Consider the following 15,188-nt stretch of genomic DNA (forward strand, 5'->3'; position numbering starts at 1 on the left):
AACTCTTTTGCAAACTTTCTCAAATTGAAACTCTTCCGCAATATTCAACAAGTGTTTACTGGACAGTGTAAGCGGAATTGTTTTGGGGTGCCACAGCTACAAGGATATCTCAACACTTCCAGCCAAACTGAACCAAAGTAGCGGAATCAGGTGACATGACTCAAGGCGGCGGCACCCGAAGGCGGCGGGGTGTGAGAGCCACGGCGCTCTCTCCCGATCCTCCCTAGAAAGATTACCTAGGTTATCTAAAGAAAAAGCATTAACCCTCCAGGAAATACAGCACAACAACCATGTCCCTGAGCCAAAATATTTAAGGCTGAGAGTAAAGTAGACAACTTTATCATCTCAAGACTTCCCCAGAAGCGGGGGAAACCTTCAGCCGCGCGACTCCACCAGCTTCCACCCGGCAGTCCCAAAACCCCGCCCCAGAGGCGGCCCCGGAGAGAAAGGCCCGCCCCCTGGCCCTTGGAGGCGGGCGGGTTACCAGCGCGCATGCGCAGCTTTACGTCACGTCCGGCGCCAAGGCGTCCAATTCCGGAAGAAGCTGCACAGTGTGGCGGCGGTTTCTGTGTTGCTGATTAGTGTTTCTTCCTTGCCGGAGCGAGTGGGTAGACGGCGGCGTCATGGTCGAGGTAAAGTGACAGTTGAGTGCTCAGGGACCTTCTGCTTCTGGACTGTTTTTCTTTGGCGGCTGGCTTGGGGGATCGAGGGTGTTGGGAGTCTGGGGAGAGAAGCGGCTGCGAGCGGAGACTGGCCGAGGCCGGGTAGTCTCTTTTAAGGTTTTCAGGGAAGGAGAGAAGCCGGATGAGAGCTCGCGTTGGAGGTTGTGTCCGGGCTGGAAGCCTGAGATAATTTCTCCAGTTTTTGTTTGGCCCCTGGGCGCTGCCCTCCGAGGCGGGCCTTCGGGCGATGTTCGACCGCTTGTACTCGCAGCCTGCTGAGTAGAGTCAGTGATTCTGTGTCCTAAAAGACTGGCGGCCTTTCTGTGGTCTTCAGTTTCTCTCCCAGCTCTTCCCAGGGAAAACCTGCCATTCTTGAGTTTTTGCTTTTTCTATGGCTTGAACAACCGTTCTCCTAGCGAGCCTTGTTCGTCTTATCTGAGAAATCTTTGACTCTTGCCCAGGACCACTGCCATCATCTGAATTCAATCCACATCATCTTCCACCTGCTCTGATGCGTTAGCTCTTGGGTGATCTTTTTGCTTCCTTTTTTGTCACCTTCCCCCACCCCCAGTAAGTGATTTGTTTAAAACGTTAAGTTGATAAGGTTTTTCTTGCTTAAAACCCTTTAGTGGCCCCATGTAACTAGAGCAGAGATGCAGACCGTTGCAGTGGTATATTAAAAAAAAAAAAATCTGGACTTTGTCTCTTCTTGCAACCTCATCTTGCATCACAACCCACCATCTCCCCAAACATATACAACAACATATACAGTGCTGCAGCTTCTGGCATTATTTCAGCTACTGAACACCTTTGTACTTGCCATTTTCTCTCTACCTGGATTTTTCTTAGTCTATTTTGTGCAAGGCTAACTCCCTTCTGCTTAAATACACCTCAGAGAGATCTTTCCTACCCACCCTGAGTTCTTTCTCTGATCTCTTTTTCGGCATCCTGCTTGTTTCCTTCATAGCATTATCAAAATGTGGAGTTACTTTTCTTATTTTTATTCGTCTCTTTCCTCTTGAGCACAGAGACCAAGGCTGGCTTTTCATCATTTTGTTGTTAGCTTCTAGCACAATACCTGCCAGACAATTAGCAGAAGCTCAGTAATTATTTATTGAATAAGTGACTAATCTCAGGCATCACTCAGTTGGTATACCTGGGGCTCTGGCCCAAGGGGAGCTTCCTCCTCTTCTCTGAACTTGACTCCTGTAGCTTGCTACAAATAGCTGTGGTGAGTGGTACAAAACTCTTTACATATTTATACATGTAAAGTATAACTAATTTGACTTTAATGTAGGTTATGGTATGTGTAATTTGTAGCTGGATATGTAATTACACTCTTTCTTTCTAGGAGGTACAGAAACATTCTGTGCACACACTTGTGTTCAGGTCATTGAAGAGGACACATGATATGTTTGTGGCTGATAATGGAAAGCCTGTGCCTTTGGATGAGGAGAGGTAGGAATAGTTCCTTTTCAATTGCTAGAATATTTGAACTTCTGATACTGGGGCAAGAGAGCAGGGAGAGGGGGACTTTAAAAGACTAGTAATACTAACTCATAGGATATCTATTCAATATTGAGTGGTGTCTGGGCATAATTTAAGCTGATTTAACTTTTTTTGGCCTTATCTTTTACAATGAAAATCCCATTAATTAATTGCATTTTACAAGTACCCAGTAAGTAGGAGAGTCCCTTTTAGGTGTTATATTTTATAATCAATCACTTTGTATGTGCTTTCAGCTTCCTGCTGCTCTCAGAGCCTTGCTGAGCTGAAATTGTACCTGGCCAGTACCTCTACTCCCATCTTTTCTCGTTAGTATGATGAAGATTTTTGAGTGGTGGCATATTTTTGGTTCTACATCTCCAGCTCCAGTCTGGGATTGCATTATGTGCAGTGGTCCTTCTTTGTCCTTCACCTTTCTTTAAAAATCTACCTAATTCCTCAAATAAGCATTTATATTTAATTTATAAAGTGGGCTATCCTTAAAAGTAACATAATAAGTGCATTTCTCTTTAAAATATTTAACTAAGTACTCGGATAAGTTCTAACTAATCTTTTTAGATATATCCAGGAAAGGTTACTATAGAAATTTTTACTTTATTTTTATATTTAGACTTTTGAAGGAAAGTATATTGGCTTTGAAGTTTTTTAAAAGATATATTAGTTTCTATATATTTTAAAATCAGACACTTGATAAATCAACATGAAAGGTTTTATATAATTGGTTAACAAACTAAAATAGTACTTAGACTTAATGGATGCTGTGTGGTAGATTATGAATGAAAGTGTGGAAATGCACTTGGAAATTTTTTTAAATATTGTTTAACTTTAAAATTGTAATAGAAACTTTTTCTACATGATTAGGCAAACCTAAGCTATTTAAAAACTTGTGTCCTGGCTATCTGTGAATATATTGACATGGGTGAATATATTTAGAGTTCTCAAAGATACATTTTTATGTTTATAATTTTTAAATAGTCACAAACGAAAAATGGCAATCAAGCTGCGTAATGAGTATGGTCCTGTGTTGCATATGCCTACTTCAAAAGAAAATTTTAAAGAGAAAGGCCCTCAGAATGCATCAGATTCATATGGACACAAACAGTATCCTGCCAATCAAGGTGAGAATAATATTGTCAGAAATGTCACGATGTACATGTGAATTTTGAAAATAGAAAAATGGAATATCTCATTGGTGCTCCTCCTGGAAAGACTTCTTTGATCCACACCCTATTTACCAGCTATCCAGGTATCATAATGACAGTCTTGATTTCCTCATTGGAGTAGAGAGTGAGGTTACTGGTTGATGGATTTTTTTTTCCCTTGTAGGGAATTTTAAAACGGTGCTATAATGATGGCAGAAATTCTTAGGATATGGAGACAGTCGTAATGGAGACTAAAGGAAAAACTTCTAACCTTTGGGGAGACCTTCTGTCTATTTTCACTGTAATTCAGAAAGGTGATATCAAGTATTGAAATTGTAAGGAATAAAGATAATCCAAAATTCCACAGGAAAACCATTTTCTTGGAAGAATAACCATAGTGGTTTATTACTTGATAGGATGACCTCTCTACACACCATTGCAATGTAGCAAATGTACAAGCTTTCTCGACATCACATTGGCAAATGGTCAGGGAAACAGCTGTGTCCATGGTCTTCAGAAGGCAAAACAAAAATGATCAACTTGCCTTTTTTATGAGGATTGGGTTTAATTTGGGAAATCCAGTTGATAATTTAATATTATTTAATCCATTAAAAGAGATGATACTTATATATAAGGTAGTTTTACCATTGATGAGTTTTCTCTCTGTCTTTTTCTAATAGGACAAGAAGTTGAATATTTGGTGACAGGTACACATCCATATCCACCAGGACCTGGTAAGTGAGCTGTTAACAATTGTCTTGTTGTTACATGTATTTCCATGAATGAGCCAACGGTGTGATTCCCATTACCTGTAAAATAATAAAGCTCAATAACCAGGCATCCAGGCTTAGTTTCTTAGGTGATAATTAACTAATACTTAATGTCACATGCATTCATTCAGCACACATTCTTAAGCGTTTTTTTTTTTTCAGGCACTTTGGTAGGAATTCAAAGATGGTAAGACTGTTCCAAGCTAAGACAAATTTTTTATCTGGAGGCTTAGCCAAGACACATAAATATCACTAAGCTTATAAACATGTCAGAAGTGTTAGTAGAGAAGCAGGTATGATGGAAATGTGTCCTGGGCATGTTGTATGTACAGAGGAATTGGCACACAAGTGGAGTGGCCAGGATAATAGTAATAGGGTGGAGGGCAAAAAGCTTGGTATATCCGGGTTCTAGTAATTTTGGAGGACAGGATTCACTGTATTAGAAGTTCAAATAAATTGGTACTTTTTGTAGTAATTTTCATTCACCCTTGGAAATATTCTAACTAATGTATTTAGGGGACAGCTTAATTTTTATATTTGAAGATAATATTCTAAGATAATAGAAATTGAACTTTACTATCTTGGACTGTGTAATACCAAACTGTTTTGATTAACTCAAATCTGAGATGTGTGTTGGGCAATATTTATTATAAAAAAGTTGGAAACAAAAGACCTTCAAAATAAAAATTTTTGTAGTATCACCACATGGTGATAATGACTATTACCTTTTTTGATATGTTTTCCTTCAGCGCTTTTTTGTAAATGCATGTAAATGAAAACAGAGATCATTACTAAAAGGAGTTAATTTTCTTTTTTAATTTAACAGGGGTTGCTTTGACAGCAGACACTAAGGTCCAGAGAATGCCAAGTGAGTCAGCCGCACAGTCCTTAGCTGTGGCCTTACCTACTTCTCAGACCAGGTAGGAAATATCACGCTTCTGTTTACAAAGGTTTTGAAAGCATAGTTTATTGTTCACATTTTTTCTCATTTTAAAATTGTGTTCCTTTGTAATTATGGATTACATGACACTTTACCAGTGCTTACAAAAATGTGTAAAGAGTCAGTTCTGCAGAGCACATGACTAGAGGCATTAGTTACTTCAAATATGATGTTTCTTTTGCCTCAGGGGTGATACAAATCGCAGTGCACCCGCCGGAGGTGAATACCGACATCCTGGGGCTTCCGACCGCGCACAGCCTGCAGGGGCAGTAAGTTTCCCTGTGCCAAATCACATCACGCTGCAGGTTGCTCACTTTTGGAACATGTTGCCTGTGTCCGTTTATCCCAAGATTCTTACCTTAAATATTAAATAAATGAACATTTTCCTTGGTATTATTCAAGTAAATATCAGCCTAAGGTAATTGTTAATATGTCATAGCCCTAAAATTTAAGTTGCTAGTGAATTGATATATTTTCTAGAATTTAAAATTCTCTTAATTCTATTTTTGCTTGCACATTGGACATAATATTTATTTTGATGAAAATAATAGGATGTTGCTCTTTATTACCCACTATTAAAAATACAGGGAATGTTACTCAGAAACTTGTATTAGTATGTATTAGGTATAAAAGTCTTTTTTACTAAACTCTAAGTTGGTTTATACAGTTAGAGTTGAGTGCTATTAGTATCGTAATATTCGCAAGCTATGCAATTAGTGCCTTATAAATGAGCATTTAGTAATGCATAAATTCATGTCTGTAAGTAAGTGGCGGCTACTGTTACTATTGCTGAAAGTATAGAAAGAATAACTGAAAATATGCAGTTTACTCGAAGTGCAGACTTTCCTTCCTCAGGTTAGTATGCAGTCACCTTATGAAGTGAGTGGATTGTAGTCCTGCCACGTTTCTTAAGCCTCCATTCGCAAGATCTGCCCAGGCTTGGGCTATGATGCAAACCTCTGGAGGGCAGGAGCTCTACGGGCTTTTCTGGATGGGTGGACAGGTGGCTGCCAACAGTAGACGGTTATATCGGCTCGGGTACCTTTTAAAATAGTACTTAGATATTCCTATGGGAGATAAATAGAAGGAACTCTCAGGCTGGCCTTTGTAATATTCAGTCAGTAATGTTAAAATATGACAGTGAGAGGCAGTGGCAGTAATCCAGTTACAGTTACTTAAGAGGACGAGCTTTCATGGAGCATTCACTCCTCTGTCAGTCTGCATAATGACTGTAGGAAGTAGGCGCTGTTACTTCTGTTTTACTAACAAGGCACAGAGATTACATAATTTTTACCCAAGGTCATTATTAGCTAGTAATTGGCAGAGCTGGGCTTTGGAGCCACGCACAGTGATAAGTGCTCTCAGTGCTAATGCTCTGCCTCCCTGAGATTTTTTTAAATTGATTTTTAAAATTAAAATGAACATACAGAAAATACTGTTCTAATTAGAAGTCTTAGACTCATTTTCTAGGTATGCAAGTATTTTTCAGCTGTCCTTTCCTCTTTTAAGGAAAAAAACCTTCATAAATCCCTTCTTTGAATTTCCACTTTTGAACTGATAACAGGAGACCTTAGGTATGATCACTTTAATGTTAATGCAATCTGTTCCATATCTAGGTTGTTATGGAAGGTGGCAATGCCAAGAACTCCGCCCTGATGGCTAAAAAAGCCCCTACAATGCCAAAACCCCAGTGGCACCCGCCATGGAAGCTCTACCGGGTGAGTGAATATGTATATTATTCCACTGCATGAAACATGATCACTGCTTTCCAGTTAAACAAGAGCGGAGAAATCGAATAAGGAGGAAAAGGAGTGAATATGAGAGCTGGAGAGCAATCTAGGTGGGATGGGGAAAGGGGCTTTAGCACTATCTTAAAAGATATTTTGCGAAAGAGACTTCAGTAAGTGGAAGCTATATTTGTATTCTGTGCAAAATGTTGGTAGACGGCTACTCCAGAGCAGATAAGATAAACTTAGGAAAGTTTGTGAGATGTTCTATATAAAGGCCAAGGGGACATTTCTTTGGCCCTACCAATTATCTTTTTAATTCTAGTAAATTAAAATGATTCAAAGTCATTTAGATTTACTAGATCTAAAATAAAATGTCTATAGTAGGAAAAGTGCAGCTATATAAATTATCACTCAATAAAACAGACTGTGAATTCATCCAGGTTGCACGTGTTAACACATGCCTTTTTGTTGCTGAGTCATAGTGTGTTGTAAGGATACACCACAGTTTGTGTATCCATTCACACATTGAAGATAATTTAGTACTTACTCTAAAATCTAATGGGGAGATAATCTCATAAACTTATCATTTGAAGATGTGGGGGAGCAGTTCATACTGATTAAACTTTAGCCTGTGTGTGATGAGCCTGCCCTTTTAACACAGGTGATCAGTGGGCATCTTGGCTGGGTTCGATGCATTGCCGTGGAACCTGGAAATCAGTGGTTTGTTACTGGATCTGCTGACAGAACTATAAAGGTAATAAGGAAAGAAGAAAAAAATAAACATGACTTTGTGTTTACCTTGCAATTTTAATGTGTTTTAAGTTATTTCCTCGGGTGGCAATTGCTGTTGTAGTTCTCTGATTTCTTAACCTGAGTGTGGAGTAAAGTTTATCATCTATACCAGTTAAAAGTTCCACATAAATAGCTGTTTGAAAAATGGTATTTAAACAGTTTCTTTCCCAGACAGTACATGCTGTCTACAACTAATTCCTTAATATTTAAGTTTTTTCCCCTTCTGGTTACGGAATTAAAGTGTGATTATCTGTAAAAAAAAATGTGAAAAATATAAAGAAGTATAAAAGAATATAGACCTATATGTAATCTTACCACTGTCAGGTATTTGAATGACTTTCTTTTTGACATTTATTTCTGTGTATATGTATCAGTGCATTTTCTTCTGAGCTTTTTTCCTGTGTGTACATAAATATGTATCTTTTTAAAATCATGTTTGATATGTAAATTTGTTCCCAGCTTTTTTTCACTTACATCAAAAGCATATTCCTGTGAAAAATCACATCTTTTTAAATGGTGCCGTAGTATTATATCATTTAGATATTCTATAATCTGTTTTCCTAATGTTGGACATTAAAGTTTTTTAGTTTCCTGATTGTCCCTATCATAAGTAATGCTGTAATTTACTCTACGCCTAAAGCTTTTTCTGTATTTCAAATTATTTTGTTATGATAGTTTCCCAGAAAAGGTGTTAGCAGGTCACTTTTTTTTTTTTAGGTTTTTTTTTTGGTGGGGGGAGGTAATTAGGTTTATTTACTTGTTTATACTTTTTGAGGGAGGTATTGGGGATTGAACCCAGAACCTCATGCATGCGAGGCACACACTCTACCATTGAGCTATATGCTCCCCACAACAGGTCAAATATTCTTGAAGTTGACCCCCAAAGTAAAAATCATTTTCCAAAATGGGTAAATTGATACTTGCAGCGTATGAGAGGGTTCTTTTCAGCAGATTGCTTGTGTTTCTTTAAAAATATCTACTAATGTGATAAGTGGAAGTGAATATCTAATCTTTTAAAAACTGTTTATATAAAATTTTGAGTGAGGTTGAACTTTCTGATACCTTTCTTTGCTACTTGCAGGTTTTTTTTTTTTAAGTTGATACCATCCTCGGCTGATTTAATACCTTAGTATTTATATTTTGCTCTTAATGATATCCTTTATATATTAAGAATAATAAGTTTTTGTCATCTATGTGGATATTTTCTCAGTTTAAATATGCCTTTTAATTCTCCTTTTTTCCTGCCTTTATTTTTGCTGTTGGGGTCATTTTGCAAACTTTTATATTTGTATATGTTTTTATATTTCACCTTTTGAAGACAGTTTTAACATCAAGAGTCTAAAAATTTGCTTTGGAATAATCAACAAGAAGAAAACTTGAGTATTCTTTGATTGCAGATCTGGGACTTGGCTAGTGGCAAGTTAAAACTGTCATTAACGGGGCACATCAGCACGGTGCGCGGTGTGATAGTGAGCACCCGGAGCCCGTACCTCTTCTCCTGCGGGGAGGACAAACAGGTCAAATGCTGGGATCTTGAGTATAACAAGGTAAGCATGGAGTGAAGGATTTAAAACGTTAGGAGCCCCTTTGCCCTTTCTCACTGTAGACATTTTAACTTTCCTTCTTTATCCGTTAGGTTATAAGGCACTACCACGGACACCTGAGTGCAGTGTATGGCTTGGATTTACACCCAACAATCGACGTGCTGGTGACCTGTAGCCGAGATTCCACGGCACGGGTAAGTGGAACAGAGCTCTGTGCCAACCTGGGCACATACTGCATCTCACAGTGTGCTTGTTTGATACTGCAGTCATATATTGTTTGACAGAGAATTTAAAGGTAGGTACCTTGACTCATCAATACCCTAGTCTCAGTTTCTTGACTTGTATGTTTTTTCCACCTACATCTTCAGTTCTGTGGCCTCGCCATGTTTATCATTGGAGTGCCCCACCCCTGACACTCTCACGTTCCAGTCTGACCAGAGCTGTGGTCCATTGGCTGCTTCATTCAGTGGCCCCACTAGACCTGTTCTAGACAGTAGGTTTCCAGATCTTTTAGCTTGTTTCCCCCATTGGCTGCCTCCTGTCTCCATTCCCCAGCCAGCTCACAGGTGACGAGTTCACGTAAGCACTTTCTTGGTCATAGTCAAACAGGCACACACCGTTGTCTGGTAAAGTCCCAGGTATGAATTGAGCTAGTGACCTGCCTGAGATACGAACACCTGTTCTCTGACAGTATGTCTGTTGTATTTTTATAGATTTGGGATGTGAGAACTAAAGCCAGTGTCCACACGTTATCTGGACATACTAATGCGGTTGCTACCGTGAGGTGTCAAGCTGCAGAACCACAAATTATTACTGGTACGATCGCTGCTTTCCAGGTTTACAGTACACTCATATCAGTGCATTAAGGTTATGTGTATGCTTTTCATCTTTACCATGGCTCTGGCTTTGTGTTGGATATACAGTGTTTCTGTGTGCATTTGAAATGTATTGTGGTAACGTTCCATTCGATTGTTTTATCTCATACTTTTTACGTATCATAGGATACGTCCTATGTTGTATAGTGTAACGTCTGACTAGAAAATGGTGCCGTTAGATGCAGCTAAGCCTTGTTTTATGGTATCAGAATTACCAGTCGGGGAATTGAAGTTAGAAGACAAAATACCCTGAGCAGATTTGAGTCTTGTTTCGCTTCTAATAAGGCTAATAGCAATGGATATTTACTCTGAGATTAGAAGATTATCCCCTCCCTTGATGTGTTTTGGTAACTAAAAAATCATTAAAGTTTTTTCCTTCTTCTCTTTCAGGGGATAATACCATGCATTTGTTTTATTTGTTATTCACATTTGTTTTAGCTGTTCAGATGACAGGACAACACACGTTTATTACATTTGTTTAACAATTAAATTTAAAATCAGCCCCAAACTTTGGAACTATAAAGCAATTAGCTAAGAGTTAATATGACTTTTACTTAGTATATATGCGTCAATGGAAGAGCGCTTCAGATTTTATTATGTTTTAATTTTTGCCCTTTTTTGCATTTATGTTTTGGGGTTGTGTGTGTATCTCCCTTACAGGAAGCCATGACACTACAATACGATTATGGGATTTGGTGGCTGGAAAAACAAGAGTCACATTAACAAATCACAAAAAATCAGTCAGGGCTGTGGTTTTGCATCCAAGACAGTAAGTATATTTCCCTAAGCAAAGTCCTTCCGTTGGTTCTAGGTATAGTATAGAAATCGCAACATTAGTGCTAGTTTGGTCATCATTTGGCCTGTGCCACTTAGGAACATGCATTTCTTTTATTTTCCCTGTGTAGTATTTTGCTTCGTGCCCTTTATAAGAGAAGGAAAACTTCCTACACCGTGAAAAATGGTAATGTCAAATGAGATAATCTGAATAAATCATGATGAAAAGCTGCGTGTCATAATAGAAGCTAATAGTAGCTAGATTTAGTGTTTTGGAAATAAATGGTAGTAGACACTGAGATATAAGTAGAATGGTTAATTTTTAAGGAGGAAGGTAGTATGCGTAGGGGAAAAAAGTAGTAGGAATCATGAACAGTGTAGTCAGGGTATCCAGAGAGATGGAGCGCAGCATCGCCTCCTGTCGTCTGTGACACCGCGTCACCCGGCACTTCTCTGGTCACATTCATGTCTTCTGTCCTCCTCCCTCTCCTGCTCTCCCTTACCTTTATTCCCTCTCTCCTTCTTCCTCCTTTTCTCTCTCCCTCTTGCCCTCTCTCTCTTTCCTTTTCTCCATTTCTTTTTCTCTCTCTCTCTGGCTTTTCTCTTGCTCTCACCAAAATAGTTACATCACCCCTCGCTCTTTATGTGAGTTTAAGGGTTTGCACATTTATTGCTTTAGCTCAGTGTTGAGCACTGGGGAAATGAAAGAAGAATAAAACTTTAATCTAGGGCTTAGAATACATTTAAAATAATTTGAAAATCTGGTTTAACTTGGAACAGATGTCGATGTTTTTCTCTCTTGGTATGACAATAATATTTTACTGAAACTACATAGATCATGACTACAGATGCAAAATACAACCATAATAAGCATTTTTAAAATCTGACATTTTATTTAGCTTGGTTTACTTTGTCATTAATTCTTTTTCATCTTATTTCAGTTACACGTTTGCATCTGGTTCTCCAGATAACATAAAACAGTGGAAATTCCCCGATGGAAGTTTCATTCAAAATCTTTCTGGTCATAATGCTATTATTAACACATTGACAGTAAATTCTGATGGGGTGCTTGTATCTGGAGGTAAAATAAGATTTTTATGATAGATATGTTTTAGTCCGTCATTTTTTTCTTTTAGTGAGTGAGTAAAATTCCTAAGTCATTATACTTAAGTATTATAGTAGAACTTGCCTTTTCACTGTGTGTTTGAATGTTCATGTGTGTGTTCATGCATATTCCTAGTACCTGTAGCATATTTCATGGCTTAGCTCTCTTTAAGTTCTCACATTGATAAATCTAAGGGGTTTATGCCAGAAATCACCCAAAGTTGGCTTGTATATTCTAGAAATGAATGTCATCTTGTGGTGCTTCTTGAGATATGTAACAAATTCTGAATTGAGCACAAATGAAAGTCAACTGATACTAAGAGAAACGAGTGCCTGCGTCTTCCGTATCTTTATAACTGTAGTTATTGGCACAGTGCTTGGCTAATGATTGGTGCTTATTAATAAATGTTCATCAGACTGACTCATTAAAGGCTTACCAAGTTTAATTGTATCTTTCCCTTTAAGCTGACAATGGCACTATGCATCTTTGGGACTGGAGAACTGGCTACAATTTCCAGAGAGTTCATGCCGCGGTGCAGCCTGGGTCCTTGGACAGTGAATCAGGAATATTTGCTTGTGCTTTTGATCAGTCTGAGAGTCGGTTACTAACAGCTGAAGCTGATAAAACCATCAAAGTGTACAGAGAGGATGATACAGCAGTAAGTTCCCTATTTCATACACATTTTAAAGGAAAGTAAATGTCATGCCAATTTTGCATGTGTTTTCTCATTTTAGAGTTAACTGTAATTATCAAAGGGAAAATAATCTTCATAGTAGTAAAGTATTTCTCATCTTGAGTAGTGTCTGCTCATAGATTTCTGTACTGCTTTCATTGATGCCAGCAATCCATAGATAGTTTTAATTTTATCTCAGCTTTCCTTGTTAAAGTTACTGGGAAAATCGTACACTGAGAGTAACGGCGAGTAAGTGGATTGCTATGCAGATTAATTCTAGAATCATAAACTTTGGTGTTATTAGAATATCTAAATAGCAATTTTATTTAAGATGAAAAACCATAAACAATTAATAGTTGAATGAATTCATCCTTCATTAGATTCCAATAATGTCAAAAGTTGGTCACCTATTCTTAAAAAGAACTGCTAAATATATAATGCCAAGTAACATAATTTAGAATGAATACCTTATTTATGTTAGAAAGGAAGTTACAACACAACATTGTAAAATGACTATAACTCAATAAAAAATGTTTATATATAAAAATTAAAAAAAAGTTGCTAAATATGAAGCAAACCAATAATACTTTGTGTTAACTTGTTTACTTTTCTATTTTTAGACAGAAGAAACTCATCCAGTCAGCTGGAAGCCAGAAATTATCAAGAGGAAGAGATTTTAATATGGCATTGTCTTCGTGGTGGTTCCAGTTTTGTTTGTTTGTTTTTGGTTTTTTTAGCTTGGCATTGATGAGACCATCCAGTCATTGTGCTCTGGCTAGGAATATAAAGCAAAACTCAGATGCTTGAATCATTGCTTCTTCATATTTTACAATAAACTGTCCTCTCCCCTTGTTCTTATTTCTAAAATAAACAATTTGAGATCCTAGGAGGTAAGACGCAGATGTCAAGCATATGCAGGTTTTTGAGCATAGCTATTCTAAAGACAGAATGTTTTGTCACCTTTATTAAAACATACCCTTTTGTTTTTTAACTTACGAAACTGCTAACTCTAGTAGGACGTGTTTTGACGGGAGCAATCTTTTTTTAATCCTTTGAAAACTAGTATCTGATAATTTGGGATTAAAGGATTGAAGACTTAATTTAAATTATGTATGTTTATTCCACAGGCAGTTTTTGAGTGCGCATTCTGCACAGTTCTGCACTAGATAATGTTCAGGAAATAGACAAGCGAGATGAGTGTTTCCTTTAAGACTTCCGCTTGAGTGGCTTATTACAGAAATGCTGTCATAGAGGTACCGGCGAAAAGCCGGGGTCGCACAGAGGAAAAGACCATTCATTTTCCCCGGGACGGATTCTGGAAGACCTAAGAGTCAGTGGTAGTTGAGCTGAGACTTGAGAGGTCAGAGGAGGGAATGAGTGTTCTAAAATGAGGCGTGAAGTGGGTGAAACCAGACGTGGGACAGGTGTGTGTACCAGGGGTCCAGGAGCAAAGACGTGCCTGCTGCAGTCGACGCGGTTGGTGATGGGCAAAGCTCGTGTTTTGAGTTGCAGTTTTATGCCACAAGCAGTAGTTACCAGTATAGGTATCAAACCCTGGGGAAATAGCTGGAGCTACCAGTGGAGACACCTGAAGCCGTAGCAAGGCCTGCGGTCTTTTGCAAAGACTTTACAGAAAAGTGTTAACGTTTCTGATGCCTACGCCTCTTTCTGCTTTGTAAACCCTGTCTTTAAGGATCCCGATTCCCTAATCAGTCAAGAAAATTTGTCACACTTCACTTTCTGTAGTTAGAAAAAACAATTGCAGGAACAGTCGGTTTAAAATTTTGGTTTCAAATCTTAAAATTAGACCCTAATTTTGAATAAGCATTTCCAAATTATGCATACCCCGTCTTGCATGCCGTAGGTGGGAGTGTAGGTACTACAGCCTTTAGGAGGTTAGCTTCTCAGAGTATGCTGAAAATGTTTGGACTCTTTGGCTTCATTAGAAAGGAAGTTACTAGAAAACTGCCTGTTAGGAGCAATCTGCCAAGTATACACAATCAAGTTCATTGTACCTTTATTTTTTAATTAAAACCAGCCCAGATGTCTTATCAGTAAGGGCCTAGTGTAATAAATACGGTATCTTCATGCAGTTTCTCTCCATTAAGAGTGAGAAATGTCTCTGGAATAATAAGATGTCCAAACTCTGCTCTTAGATAAAAAAGAAAGTTGTGCAAGTTTTTTTTTTTGTTTTTTTTTTTTGGTGAAACAACTTGTTAACGTTCTAAATAATAATGGAGAAGTAACAGCACATTGTTACCAGTAGTTTTGTGAGGGAGTGGAATTATGGGAGAACTTTCATGATCGGCTTTATATATTTCTATAATGTTTTAATTTTCTATAAGCATGTATTTTGTAAACTTAAATAAAGAAAAAAATACCACTACACTTGCATCCCTGAGAGGTTCTACTACGCTTTCTAACAGAAGAAAAATCATAGAGGTGAATAGTATCCCAAAGCTCAGCCCTGAGGCCGAGGAGAAATTAATAAAAGGAGGTGAGAATGAGAGCGCCTAGTACCCTGCCGAGCAAACCTGCAACTGTTGTGTTAGACGTAAGTGTCAGACGCTGAAGAATATGAAAAAAATCCATTTCCCAGCTTCATGCTGTCCTATGTTAACAGTGTTCTCAAATACTCTTGCCAAGAGTCCACCTACCATATGTGGTCGTGAACC

The 15,188-nt window shown here is 38.1% G+C and overlaps 1 protein-coding gene across 2 annotated transcripts; it reads left to right on the forward strand.

The window, feature by feature from the left end:
* The first annotated feature begins 488 nt into the window (after positions 1–488).
* Positions 489–14,899, forward strand: PLRG1 (pleiotropic regulator 1). Of its 2 annotated transcripts, XM_010980319.3 has the most exons (16): positions 518–632; positions 2,014–2,120; positions 2,405–2,476; positions 3,144–3,286; positions 3,991–4,044; positions 4,907–5,000; positions 5,208–5,289; positions 6,637–6,738; positions 7,412–7,504; positions 8,940–9,089; positions 9,179–9,280; positions 9,800–9,902; positions 10,622–10,730; positions 11,677–11,816; positions 12,305–12,498; positions 13,134–14,899. In XM_010980319.3, exons 4-16 carry the CDS (start codon positions 3,157–3,159, stop codon positions 13,191–13,193), a joined length of 1,413 nt encoding a protein of 470 aa, XP_010978621.2. In that variant the 5' UTR covers positions 518–632; positions 2,014–2,120; positions 2,405–2,476; positions 3,144–3,156; the 3' UTR covers positions 13,194–14,899. The 2 variants fall into 2 exon arrangements, with proteins under 2 accessions (XP_010978620.2, XP_010978621.2); XM_010980318.3 differs by lacking the exon at positions 2,405–2,476 and having other exon boundaries at positions 489–632.
* The last annotated feature ends 289 nt before the right edge of the window (positions 14,900–15,188 follow it).

This window comes from Camelus dromedarius, chromosome 1 (assembly GCF_036321535.1).
Source record: "Camelus dromedarius isolate mCamDro1 chromosome 1, mCamDro1.pat, whole genome shotgun sequence".
NCBI classification, from domain to species: Eukaryota; Metazoa; Chordata; class Mammalia; order Artiodactyla; family Camelidae; genus Camelus; species Camelus dromedarius.

Bases quoted from the DNA above. Each gene is read 5' to 3' on its own strand.
- PLRG1 (XM_010980318.3), top strand. The intron at 5,001-5,207 runs GTAGGAAATATC...CTTTTGCCTCAG, and splicing joins TTACCTACTTCTCAGACCAG to GGGTGATACAAATCGCAGTG. The intron at 9,903-10,621 runs GTACGATCGCTG...TCTCCCTTACAG, and splicing joins AGAACCACAAATTATTACTG to GAAGCCATGACACTACAATA.